We start from the raw sequence: 14,578 nt of genomic DNA, 5'->3' as shown, positions 1-14,578 counted from the left end.
TAGGCTGGTTCTACAAAATGTTCCCCTGTCACATCTTTGGTGATCTCTCTAAGTTGGCTCCCTGTTCAATGCAAAATTCAGTTCTAGTTTGTACTTTTAAGACACTACATAAAGATGCATGTATATAAATTTCTGAACTTCTTGATTTCCATGTCATCTTCTAAGATCAATGCAATAAGGAGCAGCACCTCCTGGCAGGCTGAAGCTAGGCTAACTACCTGTGTGGTGTCGGTGCAAACACATGCTAACGCAGCCTCTGGTAAACTGCTTCAGACATGATTCATTTATTAGGAGCTGGTGACCGGTATTTTCCTTGGCTTGAAATGAGCCCGCCGAGTTAGCTTGTTTGGAGCGACGTGAGAAACGGGAGAGCATTTCTAAGCTGGTTGTGAAGAAGCTGGACATGCTGTTTATTGGAATACAGTTTTCACCAACAGCCTTTCTGTAAATGTAAACGTCTTAAGGACTGAAAATTGGAAGTGGGTAACTGAAAGTCACCACATGTCTGCAATGTGTTGCTTTCAGCTCTCAGTGAGTTTAGTTATGCTCTTATTTTTGTGAGTAAAGCTGCTGTTTTTATTTGTCTCAAGTGTGCTTTGAAGCAGATTGCAAATGTGAGCTGTTGTAAAAGCTACTGCTTGTTTATAGCGCGAGGATGGGGATGTTCTCTTAATGTTTTTATGAACAGTGGGGGGCAGGGGGGACTCATGGGTTCAGGATAAGAAATAATTTTTTTTAAGTGGTTTTATCTTTCAGTCTCCACTTTAGTGCATTCCTGTTATGATAATCAGGAGGACTGATGACTTATCATATGCTGGTAGTTAAAGCGGTGAATAATAAGGACTGCCTGGGTGTAACATGGGTTGGTATTTTTGGTCTGTGTTGTGCATGTTGTTGTTTGTTCGTATTCATCAAGGTTTCACCTTGAGAAAATGTTAAGAGGCCACTGTAGCTCAGTAGGAAGAGTAGCTGTCTTCCAATCAGAAGGTTGTGGGTTCAGCTTCCTCCTATGTCGATGTGCCCCAGTGCAAGGCACTTAACCTCAAGGTGCCTACCGATCTGCGTATCGGTGTATGAATGTGTGAGCGTTAGTGAGTGGCTCTAGTGTAAAGCGCTTTGAGTGGTCTGTATGACTGGAAAAGCACTATATAAGTTCAGTCCATTTACCATCAATGAAGGCAGTTCTTGAACCCACCACTCTGGTACTATCTGTCCTTTCATTTATGCTTTGTTGACTAAATGGATTTCTTTAAGAAACAGCTATAGGCTTTTCTTTTCAGACTGGCACTGAAAAAACATATCTTGTTTGATTTTACCATTTTTTATTTATTTTGTTTTAACTTGATATGTTTTTCCTTTGTGTTCTTTGCTTTATTATTTTTGATTTATTCGTTAACCTTTATTTAAGCAGATTTTTTTTTTTTTTTAACTGAGATCATTATCTCTTTTACAAGGGTGACCTGACTAACAGGTCACCAACATGTCATTATGGTTATCGGAGTCTGGGAGTTTTTATATTTATTTAGATTTTTGGGCTGTTGCAGCTCATTTTGCAGTGGATTTTAATTGTTGATGCACCACAAAGCATTTAAACCATGCTTACACCCACTTTACACATACCCATTCCTCTCTGTCTGAGCCATTTAAAGCTACTGTTTTCGCACATAGATAAAAACATCCAAACTATGTTGTCCGCACCCCTCCCTCCCATCTGAACAAGCACATTGACAAACAAATGCTGTTCCTCTGCCACCTCCTTTTCCCTCAAATCTTCCAAGCAGAAACAACCCTGGTGAATTTAAGTCTGGCCCTTCATTCCCAAGAAAGTTGCACGTTTTTTTTTATTCACAATTTGCTCCAGCTGGAAGCTGGCAGAGTGTCACCCCGCTGATATGAATGATCAACCACAAGCTGTGTTTGGGTGCCCATGAAAGGTGTCTTTGTGCACACATGCATTTATGAACACAGATGAGGTGCAACTGCACGGTACATCTGAGAAGATATGCCTGTCACACACATTTGCTTAGGCATGCTGCTGTATTCTATTTTGTAGTTTGGGGAGTTGAGAACATATCACACAGACCGACACACAGCAGAGGCACATTGTTTGTCTTGCGTCTCTTTCAGTTTGCTCTCTGCTGCCTCTAATTCTGTTTATCATTTCTCTTCATACTTACAACTGGAGCGACCTGTCCAAAGCTCTTCTTTTTTTATGCGGCTTTCCATCTCACTGCTTTCCCATTTACTAAGCCAGTGCCTGCCATAATTTCCAACATTCTCAGATCAGTGGGAGTTCATGATTATGCTCCATAACTATGTAATGTTCATCTCAGTCAGGCACGTTTAGAAGGTTAGGCATGATTTGCCCTCGTTTTTTTGTCTGCTGAACAATGAAGCATGTACCTTAGTGTCCCCTCTTTTACCTCCTTGTAGATGCATGAGTGATCCACTAGCACCATCTAGTGGCTATATGTTAATGCAACTTTCCCTGACTGAGCTCAACAGGGTCACATTTACGATATTTCTGAAAGGATGGAGATGAGCAGAGTTCAGGCGGGGAGAAGGAGCCTCAGAGGTGTCAAGTGAGGCATTTAGTTTAAAAACTTGCATTCAAAAATGAGTTTGATGGTATCAAGGGCTGAAGTCATGGCACTTTGATCTCCAAGATGAATGGTGATTTAAGGAGTCAATGTTTCACAAAGAGGCCTGATGAAATGCAATATAACGAGGATCTGCAAGGCTGCAAGAGGCAGGAAATGAAGGCTTTCGCTCCGAAAAGCAGTTTTATATTCTCATAAACATGTGAGGATTACGTGCTTAAATGTCTCTTTATCCTCTACCCTCCATGTGTTTCTCTTCTTTCCTCTTCTCTCAAACAAATTTATGGGAACTTGAAAGCATATTTTTGTAAACAGAAGGACTGACTTGAGTCACTGAGTGGCAGATGAACAGGAGATGCATCTCATCGCAGAGTGTGGGAGGAATGGGTGGATAGAGTGGTATTAAAGGAAAACGAAGAGCTCCGTGCTCCATCTGTTGTGTACCATAGAACTGATGAGTCATTTGGCCTGATAGAGCTTGGGTCAAAAGAGCCCCAAATTCCCAACTTTATACCCACACACTGATTCATTCAGATAAACAAAAAGCTGCTTATGGTGTGAGTTTGTTCTGTGGCTTTGCTTACTGATTCCTATCAGGTATAAGAAGATCTTACAGGTTATCTTTACATGTTTAACAACTTTGTTGGAATAAACCCATAAATAAATAAATAAATCTACATAAACGTGTAGAAAGAAAATGGTTTTAAATCGAAAGTGCATGGGATTGGCTACTATTCAGCAAAAATTGTGTCCAGAGTTGTATTACTGAAAGACCAAAATATGAAGAGAAATATGTTGCTGTGATTGTTTCTATCTTTTTTCCCCTTTCTTAGTGAGACATCTGACTCTGTCTGTACTTCCAATACATTTCTGTTTGTGGGCAATTTTCTTACCGTCTGTCTTCAAACCAACATACAGCTTGTCCAAAGCTCAAAAGCACCTGTCAGCTTAAGTAATGTTGAAGCTGACAGGGGTTTAATTGCTTTGATAAGTGTGTGAATTCAACTTCCAGTTTAAAGAGAGCTAAAGCTCTTCAGGACATCAAAGTATGAACAAAGAAAAGAGACTTTGTAGCTTGCAACAACAGAGCAAGTCTTGAAAAATGTCATCTGTTCTGTTGTTTTACTTCAGTGATGCTATAATTGAATATGCAAAACATTCGCAGCACCTTCCTGTGTTGTTATTTTTATTGTATCAGGGAAATATGTTTGGTTGAAGCATACAGTGATGTGTAAAAATGTTTTCTCCTTACAGTTTTGATATGATTTAATTTCTTAAGGGGTTAACCTTTCTATACCAACCTGGCCCTATGTGAAAAGTTATTTTCCCCTATTTCTGATCATGGCTTGTGTTGCTTCAGGTGATAACAGCTACCATACAACATTTGAGGTAAATAGTCTTTTTTTGTCAAAATGAAGGAATTCTAGGCCCACTCTTCTTTGCAGAATAGTTAGAATTTAGCACCATTGAGGCATTTTCAAGCATGATTAAATTGTTTTAGGTCATAGGCCACAGCATTTCAATAGGATTTGAGTCCTTACATTGATTAACCCACTCCAAAACCTTTATTTTGTTTTATGGAGTTTAAACGAAAATTCAGAATGAAAGACTCACCTTCACCGCCTCCAACTTCCAATGACTCTTCTGTGCGTCTCCCGGCCTTCCAATCAGCATCCTGTCCGTCTGATTCTCCATCCAATCACCTTCCGACGCCTTGTTTTTTAAAGGACCTTCAGCTGTGTTCATCCTCGCCTGTCAGCTGAGCTCATCCCTCCTCCACCGCACCTCCACCATCTTCCTTCACATCTACTCCTGGCTTCCTCACTCCCTGGCCGTCAATCCACCACCAGTGCCGGATCAGGGGGAAGACATCTCTAAATCTAAGCCTTACAAATGATCATCTTAGCTCATGTCATTTACAGCATTCATGTCTTCCTCCCAGGTCTGAGCGCCAAAGAAATAACCATGTAATTTCTCATCATTAAAACCTTTCTAATTGCCATCCCTTTCTTTGTGAGTCTTTTCAGATTGAAATTTAAGCCATTCAGAGGTGGACTTGCATTGTCCTGTTGTATTAAATGTGTGCTCTAGTTTAAGATCACAAACTGATGGCCAGAGATATTCCTCCAAGATTCTTTTGGTTGAGAGCAAAATTCAAGCTTACTTCAATTAAAAGAAGTGGTCCAGGTCCTAAAGCACCAATGCAACCTCAGAAGATAGCTCTATCACCACCATGCTTGACAGCAGCTATGAATGTTTGTTTTTCATTGTTTTTCATGTTCAGTCTCTTTCTCAATGTTGAGTCTTGAACACTGCACTGTTCGTGCCTGGATTTCATTTATCGCACAATTTAACAACAGGGCGATGATATTTACACATGGGGCCAGGTTGGCTTCTGTATATTATTTCATCAAAAATTAAATCATTTGAAAGAGTTTTGCATTAACTCAAGTTATTATGGTTTGGTATTCAAACTAGTTTGATGATGGGAAGCCATTTAGGTGTAATAAAAAAGCAGAAACAGAAGAAATCTTTATGGGGGCAAATACTTTTCCTCAGGAATATATTGTTCAAAAAGGAGTGAAAAGGCCAAATAAAAGAAATTTGCCAATTTCAAAGATGAACTTGTGTACTGATATCAGCAGGTTTATTTCCTAGGCTTACATCTAAGTTATGCAGGCTAAATAGTTCATTTGCAAATATCCTTGTAAAAGAAACAATAGTACTGCCAATACTTCAAGAATCTACCATAACATCAGGTTTAACCTTCAGTTTCAAGTACAAGTAGAGTTATGCATATCCCTGTAGGCGATGAGCTCATCTCTGCATTTAAAGGTCAGCCATGCATTTTCTCATAATGATACCACATTTTAGCTTTTGTGCTACTCAGCGTCATTGTTAAGACAAAGACCACTGAGAAGTGGCCATATTTCAGGTAACTAATCTAGGTAATCTTTCACTTCTGACAAGCTTTATCACTCAAATTATAAATCATTAAACTGTAGCAGTGTGTAAGAAGAAACTAATGCTCTTGTTGTGCCTATCAACTATTTAACAACTATTTAACTAAAATGACCCACATTTTGAGCAAAGCTGTTTACTCTGGGTTCTGGATTGCCTTTTGTCTCTGCGTTGACGACAGTCTTTGTGCAAAAGAAAACAACCAGGCTTAAAAAAATTTACGTTTATGAGTCATGTGTTCCCCGATACAGTTTATTAAGCACAATGGTGTACTGTCATTGCAAAGTTCTCCTGGGGTCTTGAGATTGAAAAAGCGGTGTTATTCTTTTAAAAGATTCTACAATATCCTGACTTTATTCAAGTCTAGCAAGAACTTTGGGAATATCCTTAAAAACATAATTTTTTGTGGTTGTAATTTGAGAAGGTTTAAAAAGGGGTCAAAGTGCTTTTAGAAGGCCCCGTATATGCTTGCCACAGTCAGTTTAGTAATCTGTGCTTTTTTGTTTTGTTTCTAATTCCTAAAGTTGCTCAGAAGTAGAAAAAACGTAATGTGATTATATGCCATGTATGTTGGGTCGTTGGTTGTCGCAGGGCCAGGCTGCTCATCCATTTTAATATCCCCAAGCAGTCTGAGCTGACAGTGAGCACGGCTGAACCACACCAAAACTAAACCGAAGTAATCATTGCCAATTTTCCTTCACCTACAAGGCACTCGCCTGGCCTAATATAACTGCCACATTTAATTTCCATCTGCCAAAAGGTGGCAAGTGAAAATAGAATGATGAGAGCTGATTAGTAGGAAGTGAGCCACATTTACAGGGAAAGATTAAAGTTTGACCAGTCAGAGGTGCAAGGGTGCAGAAATACTTGGCATCGTTAAGATACATAAGTCTTTGAATGCTTACAGTAACTTTTCAACTCTCACAAGATTGTTCTTTAAATGTGCATGATTCAGCTATTTAACTTTTTAGACATAACAAAAGGTTTAAAATAGGCTTTCTAAAATATTGCAAAGTCTTTAGGTTTCAAAATATCAAAACACCCATTTTTTTAATGCTTGTCAATGGGTCGAACTTCAGTCTGGAACCAGAGCTGTATTTTCTAGATAAAATGACTGTTCCCAAATAACATTACTGGATACAAGATGTTCTGATATAAAGCCAGTGGTAGTGTCAGCGGAGATGTTTTTTTCCTCCTATACATGGTATGTTTCCTCGAGCTAATGTTGTTTTTCTTAGGTTGGTATGTATTTGTGAGATGTTCAGTTCTTCTGGCCCTTCCCTGAAATATTCATTTTCCTTTTACTGTTCACAGCTGGCTGTGATTGTTAGTTCATTTGTGTATCGGCAGCTGCTGTGGTCCGACCGATTCTCCTTCAGCATTTCTTTTGTGTCTTTTGCTTATTTCACGCAGTCTGTTCTGTTTTGTCAGGGTTGTCTTTGCTCTCAGCCCTGGTTCTTAAGGTTGGGTATGCTTATTTTAGTTTTCAACTTAAAGCTTTCTCTCCATCTGACTCAAACTGGCACCCTCGAATGAAAGGAAATTGGTTAGAATAATAATGAACCACCAGGGAATTACTATGGTTCAAGCCCACCTAAACTAGAAACTGCTGGAGCATCGGTGTCACGGTTCACTGTTTAGCGAGTTTTATTTCATAGACTTAAAGGGTACCATTCAAAAAAGATGCTCCAAAAACCCAACCTTCAAGCATGAGAGCTTAACTGTGAAGCAAAGATTCAAATAATACTGGTGTCCGAAAACAAATAGCTTAACAAAAAGATGAGAAAAACCTGTCTTTGTTATTCTTGGGGAAGAAACCTTGATAAAGTGCGCAAACATCAATGTACGTACAAGCAAAGTAAATTATATTTTTACATTCACTGCTTTATCATTTATGGAAAATCCTCCATTTTATGCACACATTTATGTATTTTACATATACAATAAAAGTTATCCTATGTTAGAAATTGCTGGTAGTATGCTAAAATGAGACAAACTAAAGTTTCTAGAGAACAAAGTCCCTGTTAGTCTGACTTTCATCCTGTATGCTTGAGAATAGATACAGAACATTTAACATGTTATGTTTTTCTAATCCATTTTAAATCCATTTAATCCATTGAAAGATAGAGCCAGGGATTTTACTCTGCCAATGTCATGAAGTATTTTTGTCAAACTGTAAACTCAGAGTTAGAGAAAAGGAAAAGAAAAAATCAATAAAGCAGTTGCATCAATGCAGCGTAAACATTTCATTGCTCAGCACAGACACAACACAAAGCTCCAATTATTTACACCCCTGCTCATGTATTCTGCCTATGATGCAGACAGGATAAAACGCTCCAGAAGAAAAATATGGGAATTCGAGAACATATAAATGCTTTAAAGTTTTGCTACAGTGCTACAGAAAACTATTTCCTCTGTTCAGCTTTTTCCTTTCCTGACAGCTTCTTTTTCTCATTAGAAGAAACAAAGGTATCTCATCTTTAAAAACGTTTATGAGCCTTTTTTATTATTTATGTGCATTGTTACCAGAAGTCTGCAGCATGAAAATTGTGTCCTTAATCTATTACCTTGTCTTCTGTACATTCAGGTAACTCCCCTTCAGAGGAGTCCGAGGAGCGAGACAAGGAGCCCAGGACGTTGACTTACCCCGCGTACATTGCAAGCCTTCTAGACACGGGCACTAAACGCATGGCGGCTGGCGTCAGGATGGAGTGTAACAGCCAGGGCCAGTGCCCGCGCTCCTGTCACCTCTGCCACATGAGTCCCAGGGCGGCACAGGGGCGGCAGCAGTCTGAACCTGTCCTCCTGAAGATCACCAAAGCTGCACCCATCTACGAATTAGTGTCCAACAATGAGACCTATCAGGTGTGTGGAATTTTCTTCTGATTTTCCCTGATGTTCTTAGTATCTGTTCACCCTACATCTACTGTTTAAAAACTGTCTTGTATAGTTATTACTTTTCCAATAAACTCAAATAGATGCTTTTATCCCCCAGAAATTGATTTGTGTTTCTAAGAAAAGCACCGTTACAGCCTCTCACTTTTTGCCAAATTGTTGTATTTTTCACTTTGATGTGTAAAAGCTTCTCCACGCCTTTGAATCAGAGCTGGAACTTCATGCCTAAAGACAGCAGTTATTAATCCGGGTGTGAATAGCTACAGCTGCGTGATCATTAAGTCTATCAGCTGGTTCCCTGCAAAAAAAGCCTTAACCATCTGCAGAACAGTATGTGGGACATGCAAACTTTAAGGCCTCATTATGAAACACAAAGAACTCACCAGGAAGTATTTCTCATTCATTTTCACACCTTATTCTGTAGAAAGCATGCCGTGCCATGAGCTGCCATGCTGTTCTGTGACTTATTTGATTCCATCAATATTGTACATCGATAAAGCTTCTGCTCCTGCCGGATGGAGAAACGGTCGATATGGTGCTGTACATGTCTCAGAGCCTCTATCACCAAGCTTAGTCGAACAGACATGGCTGCTATTGAATCTTCAGAAATTACTGGTGTAGACACTTTTGAAGATAAAACACAAAGGATGCATTATGATTAGATGTATATTGTACTGCTCAGTATCATACATATTATTTAATAAAGGGGTGGGAAAATCCATTTTTTCTAAAGTACTCATATTTCAATATACAAATGCATTTATCTTGATTATTCTTTAAGTACAACAGCTTTAGATTTCCTCTTGCCAGTCACCTCACACGTTTTGTCACCTCAATAACAGTTCTGTCTGGCATATGTATGATCCCCAAACAAGTTGTTGACTCTCTTTTTGCACTGCCTTCCAAAAGTACTCATACATTTCTACATTGTCACACATTATAACCAAAAACCTAAATGTATTTTCTTGTGAAGACCAGTTAGAAGTAGTTTATTTCACTTTTCTCTGATACCCCTAACTAAAATCCAGTACAAGATGCCTTTATTAGTCACCTAATTCTTAAATAGACCAGCGTGTATTGTAATCTCAGAATAAATGGAGCTGTTTTGTGTAGACCTTAGAGGTTTGTTACAGAACATTAGTGAACAAACAACACCATAAAGACCAGGGTCAAGTAAAAGGTTTTGGAGTTGTTAAAAGCAGTGTTAGGTTACACAAATCTGACAGGCTGGATGAGAACAGAAATAATCAGTGAAGCACCCAACAAGGCTACCGTATCGTTAGAGGAGCTGCACAGGTGAGAGCCACAGCACCGGTGGGAGAATCTGTTAAGAAACAAATATAGGTATGCACCTCACAAATATATCCTTCTTGGACAATGAGCGTTAAGAAAGTCATTTTTGACAGGAAGCCTTAACATTTAAAGATTTCAACAAGCTATGCAATCGTTTGAAAATAGGTGCTCTGGTCAGATGAGACAAAATGTAACATTCTGGCCTACATGCAAAATGCTATGTGTACCAGAAAACTTACAATGCACATTACACAGAACACACCATTCCCATGCTGATGCAGGGTGGTGGCTGCATTATAATGTCGGGGTGAATTTGTTTTAGCAGAGACAAGGAAAGTTGTTCAAGTCGATGGGAAAAAAAGCCAAACCTGAAAGAAACCCTTTTAGAGGCAGCAAAAGTCTTTAGACTGGTGAGGAGCAGGACAAAACCACAACACAACCAGAGCTTTAATGCACTGGTTTATAAGCATTCAAAGCATATGCATGTACAGTAATGGGTTTAATTTCAGCTGAGAATCTGTGGCAAGACAAATTATGTTGACAAACACTCTTTGTCCAGTTTGTCCAGAGTGTTTTGCAAAGAAGTACAGGCAAAAATGTTACTGTCCAAATGTGCAAAAGTGATTGAAACACACCCCAAAAGAGTTGGAAAAGGTAGTTATACAAAGTGTTCACTCAGTGGGATTGAATACAAATGCATGCTACACTTTTTGGATTTTTAATTGTAAAAAATCTAAAACCATGCATCATTTTCCATTCACTTTTAAATTATGCACAAGTTTGTGTTGGTCTGTCAAACAAATTCTCAATAACTAAGTTCAGATTTTTGATTGTAACATGACAACATGTACAAAAAAAGGTGGTTATGAATACCTTTGCAAAGGACTGTTTTGATGTGTGAACATCTGTAAATCTAAGGTCAACTAAGTTATGCTACTATGCACATAGAGTATTTTTACATTGATAATAATTCTTGATGTGATAAATTCATATAAACAGAATACCAATATTACAGGATGTTTAAGTTGCTCTCATAATAACGCTCAGCTATGTCCCACAGACTTGGAATCTGCACATTATTAATAATAAGTAAAAAAATAAGAGGAATCTATTGAAAATCTACCTGATATATTTGTAATTTTTATTAGTAATAACTCTTGAAAAGTGAAGATATGTTTGCGTCACCACTAATCCTTATCTTTCTGTCCTTGTAGTCTCTTCAGGAGGCGATGATGAGCATGCTGTGGTGCTCAGGCAAAGGCGACGTAATTGATGACTGGTGTCGATGTGATTCCAGCGCGTTTGGCGCTGACGGACTTCCCACCTGCGCCCCGCTTCCTCAACCCATGTTAGTGAAATAACATTACCACACCTCAGTTCAACCCATTCAGAAATGTGAGAAATGCCATCTGTCATTTCACCAGCAGAAATCAATCTCCTCTTAGCCTGGACTCTGGCAATGTGCCATCAGCCTCTTTGGATAATCAATATTTAATTGCAACCAAACATTACAGCGATCAATGGTTTATTCCTCCTGTCTGCTTTGGGTGTGCTATTCAATTAAACAAGCTTCTGTATATTGATTGGCTGCCAGGATAACCTGTGTGTTCAGAATTCTTGGTGCTTCATATATAGCTGCAAACATCCACTCTAGAGTGAGTCAGACACTCTAGAGCAGGTGTGTTTTTATAAAGTTTTCAGGTTTGTGAATCAGGAAGGATGATGTTAGCTGTCAGGGACAGTAAAGAGGTCATCATGTTGACAGCATGCTTTACACCAGTGCTGTTTTCCATGTGTGTCCCTCTGTTGCCAGGTTGAAGCTGTCTTATACCTATGAGCCCAGCAGCTCATTGGTCATCATGGAGTGGAACCACACAGAGCCACCAATCGGCGTACAAATTGTTGATTACCTCATCAGCCAGGAGAAGGTGACAGAGAGGATGGACCACTCTAAACTTGAGACAGGTAAGTCTCTTCAGAAAAGCCATAAATAAAACCCACCTGCCATGCACCCAGTGAAAGTTCATTATGAAAGAAATCTCTGCTTTTCATAATGTTCAACCATTTCTCCTTTAGGACAGGGGTCAGCAAGCTTTTCAGGACAATGACCCATTGTTGCTCTCTCTCCTACAAAATAAAATCAATCTAGAGCCCCAAATCTTACAGAGCCAGCCATAATTATTGGCAGCCCTGGTGCCGGCTGTTTGGTTAAAAATATTATTTCTTAACATGGGATATTTTTTTTAATATTGAATAAATGTACATTAATTAAAAGTTGGATTTTTCTTTATTTTTAGTTATGATAAAAAATACCATGATAAAAACTGTCTTAAGCTTTTTACATATCTTTGGCCAGTAGTATATATTGCACCTTGAACAAAAGTTTTATAACTATATACCTTATAAAACTTTATTTAATTGTGGAATTAAAGAACTGAAATTAAATTTACTTACAATTTTTACATTTCATAAAAAGAGAAATATGAAAAGAACATTAATTTCATAAAGATCCTATTATGTTCTTTCCATATTTATAGACTAATAAAGAAAAAAGCCCATTAAAAAATAAAACTACATAACTTTTGGCATAACGACATAAAATGACTGAAAAAACCCTGTGCCATTGGTGTTGTTCTGTTACAGAATTTCAATGGAGATATTGGATAAAAATATACATAAAACCACTAAAACAAGCCTGTTGTAGTCTTTATAGTTTGAAATATGGCTTATTTCTGTGCCACTGTGGAGGGGAGCAACAGGATGTAGACCCCTGCCTTAGGACCTAGTTTAGATTGTTATTTTCAAGGGTACCACAAGATGGTGTACATAAGTAATAATAAAAAAAAAAACATAAGTACTGGATTTCAATTTAGAAACATCCTTCTAAAGTTGTTAGTACATTTGTTTTGTTTTTTGTTTTTTACATATTTGCAGTTGTGTGTAAAGGAAAGGTTTTAGACTTGTTAACGAATAGCAACTTATCAGATCTCTGACCAGCAATGTGATCACACCTTATTAGAAACAAATGTGTCAAAATGTTGCAGTAAAAACACTCTGAATGATCTTTTAATTGGGTACCTGTACTTTCTTACTAAATGGATTTACCTATTAAGAAGTTTTTCCCTCATGTTTTCACTAAAAGGAGGAAGTCGTTTAGCAAGTCGGCGAAGCAGCAGGAGGGTGTGTAACTACCCATGACAGAGAGCACCAATACTTGGCCAGCCCTAAATGAGCAGAAGCAGGCAAAACAGGGACAGTTTATTTTAGCAGTAATGATCTGATCCATAATGCACACTGCTACAGTTCCCCATGAGTACCAGAGTTTGTTATAGCATAATGAGAGAATAAACTATATGTGTCAGAACTGTGAGGATTATTAATCAATACTGCTGCTTCAGAAAGCAGAGAAAGGAAAACTAAGAAAATAACGTAGAGGTTAAGCAGTAATGGTCCAATCGATCTTTTTCTTTATGATAAAAACTTAAAATAATAGAAAAAGATGTTTCATGAAATGTTGCTTTATTTGTGTTATCATATTGTTGCTTTCAAAATTAGTCAAATGATGGAGCCTTACTCTCAATCTGAATGTTTTCTGCCATACATTTGCATTTAAAAGTTGATTTAATCATAGTAATCCACCAGAATTTTCCATCTTCAAAGTCTTTAAAACCCTTTGTTGCTACAAGTTATCCTCCCCGTAAGAGTTAAATTAACAATTAGCAAAGTGACATATGATATAATCAAGCCCGTCGCTCAACTGCATATTTCTTCTCTGCCTAAATGTGTTATGAACTCACAAAGTAAATAACACTTCATTATGACCTTTCTACGGATCTGATACTGTAGAAAACATAATTAGATCTCAAGCTAAGGCAAGTTGCAAAGGAATGTCTTTAGACATTGATAAATTCAGTGGCTATCGAATGTTGTTGCAGTGATATTTAAATTCTAAACACATTACTTAATCCAACGCTATGCTATGCAGATGCTCTGTCTGCACTCTCGGCATCCTGCATGTGTGAAGTAGCTCCAACAGGAGGGCAGTCTTACCTGTTTTCTCATTATTTAAGCTAGACATAACAGGAAAATTAGCATAATTGTTCTGGTGCCCTACATCCCAATATGCACATAATATACACAACAGCGGAAAATCAAAAGTAAAGGGACTTCATATTTCACAAATATGGTTTGTTTCTTAACTATAGATAGATACACCAACAAACATGGCAAGAAAAGCAAAAGCATGACAGCAGTATATTAAGTTAAAATAATTTGAGTTATTAACAATCTGGGTGTATATTTGATAATTTGGCAGCATGTGTGTGAGAGAGAACATCATTTACCTTTTTATTAGTTTCAATATCTGCAAACCATTATTACTAAAGTTGATAGAGTAATGTTGCCTAAAATAGAGTTTACACATCATAAGAGATTAGATTTGAGGTTATGTGATGTTTTGGTTATTTACTAAATATATTATCCTACTAAGATCATATCAATATTGATAGATAATATTTACCCTTTTGAATAGCAGTCAGAAAATAGCTTGAAGCTAGCATGACCTATAGTATTCTTAATGCAGCACAAGAAAAAGTGTGGTCAGGGTATTTTTGTACAATACTCCTCTTGTTTGACCAAAAACTGAGAGTCTTTTTTTCACAGATGTGACAGCTGCAAACAGTAAGTGCAGCAAATAAGGTTCGGGGTTAAAAATACCTAGAACCTTTTGCAGAAGACTAGAGGCTAAATAAATGAAGACATAATTAAAACTAAAGACTGTTCATTCATTCTATGGCCTTGAGAAGGGATTTTCTGTCATATAAGAAGTA

At 37.9% G+C, this 14,578-nt stretch overlaps 1 protein-coding gene across 4 annotated transcripts in view; it reads left to right on the top strand.

Moving 5' to 3' along the window:
- astn1 (astrotactin 1) overlaps positions 1-14,578 on the top strand; it is a 523,796-nt gene that overhangs the window by 448,800 nt on the left and 60,418 nt on the right. For all 4 annotated transcript variants that reach the window (XM_047368543.1, XM_047368541.1, XM_047368540.1 and 1 more), the window contains 3 exons: positions 8,149-8,426; positions 10,964-11,097; positions 11,563-11,714. In XM_047368543.1, coding sequence (XP_047224499.1) covers positions 8,149-8,426; positions 10,964-11,097; positions 11,563-11,714 — 564 coding nt within the window. The remainder of the gene's footprint in view (positions 1-8,148; positions 8,427-10,963; positions 11,098-11,562; positions 11,715-14,578) is intronic.

This window comes from Girardinichthys multiradiatus, chromosome 6 (assembly GCF_021462225.1).
Source record: "Girardinichthys multiradiatus isolate DD_20200921_A chromosome 6, DD_fGirMul_XY1, whole genome shotgun sequence".
Classification (NCBI taxonomy): domain Eukaryota; kingdom Metazoa; phylum Chordata; class Actinopteri; order Cyprinodontiformes; family Goodeidae; genus Girardinichthys; species Girardinichthys multiradiatus.
Note: the sequence above shows the minus strand (reverse complement) of the source record. Positions and strands in the feature narration are given on the sequence as shown.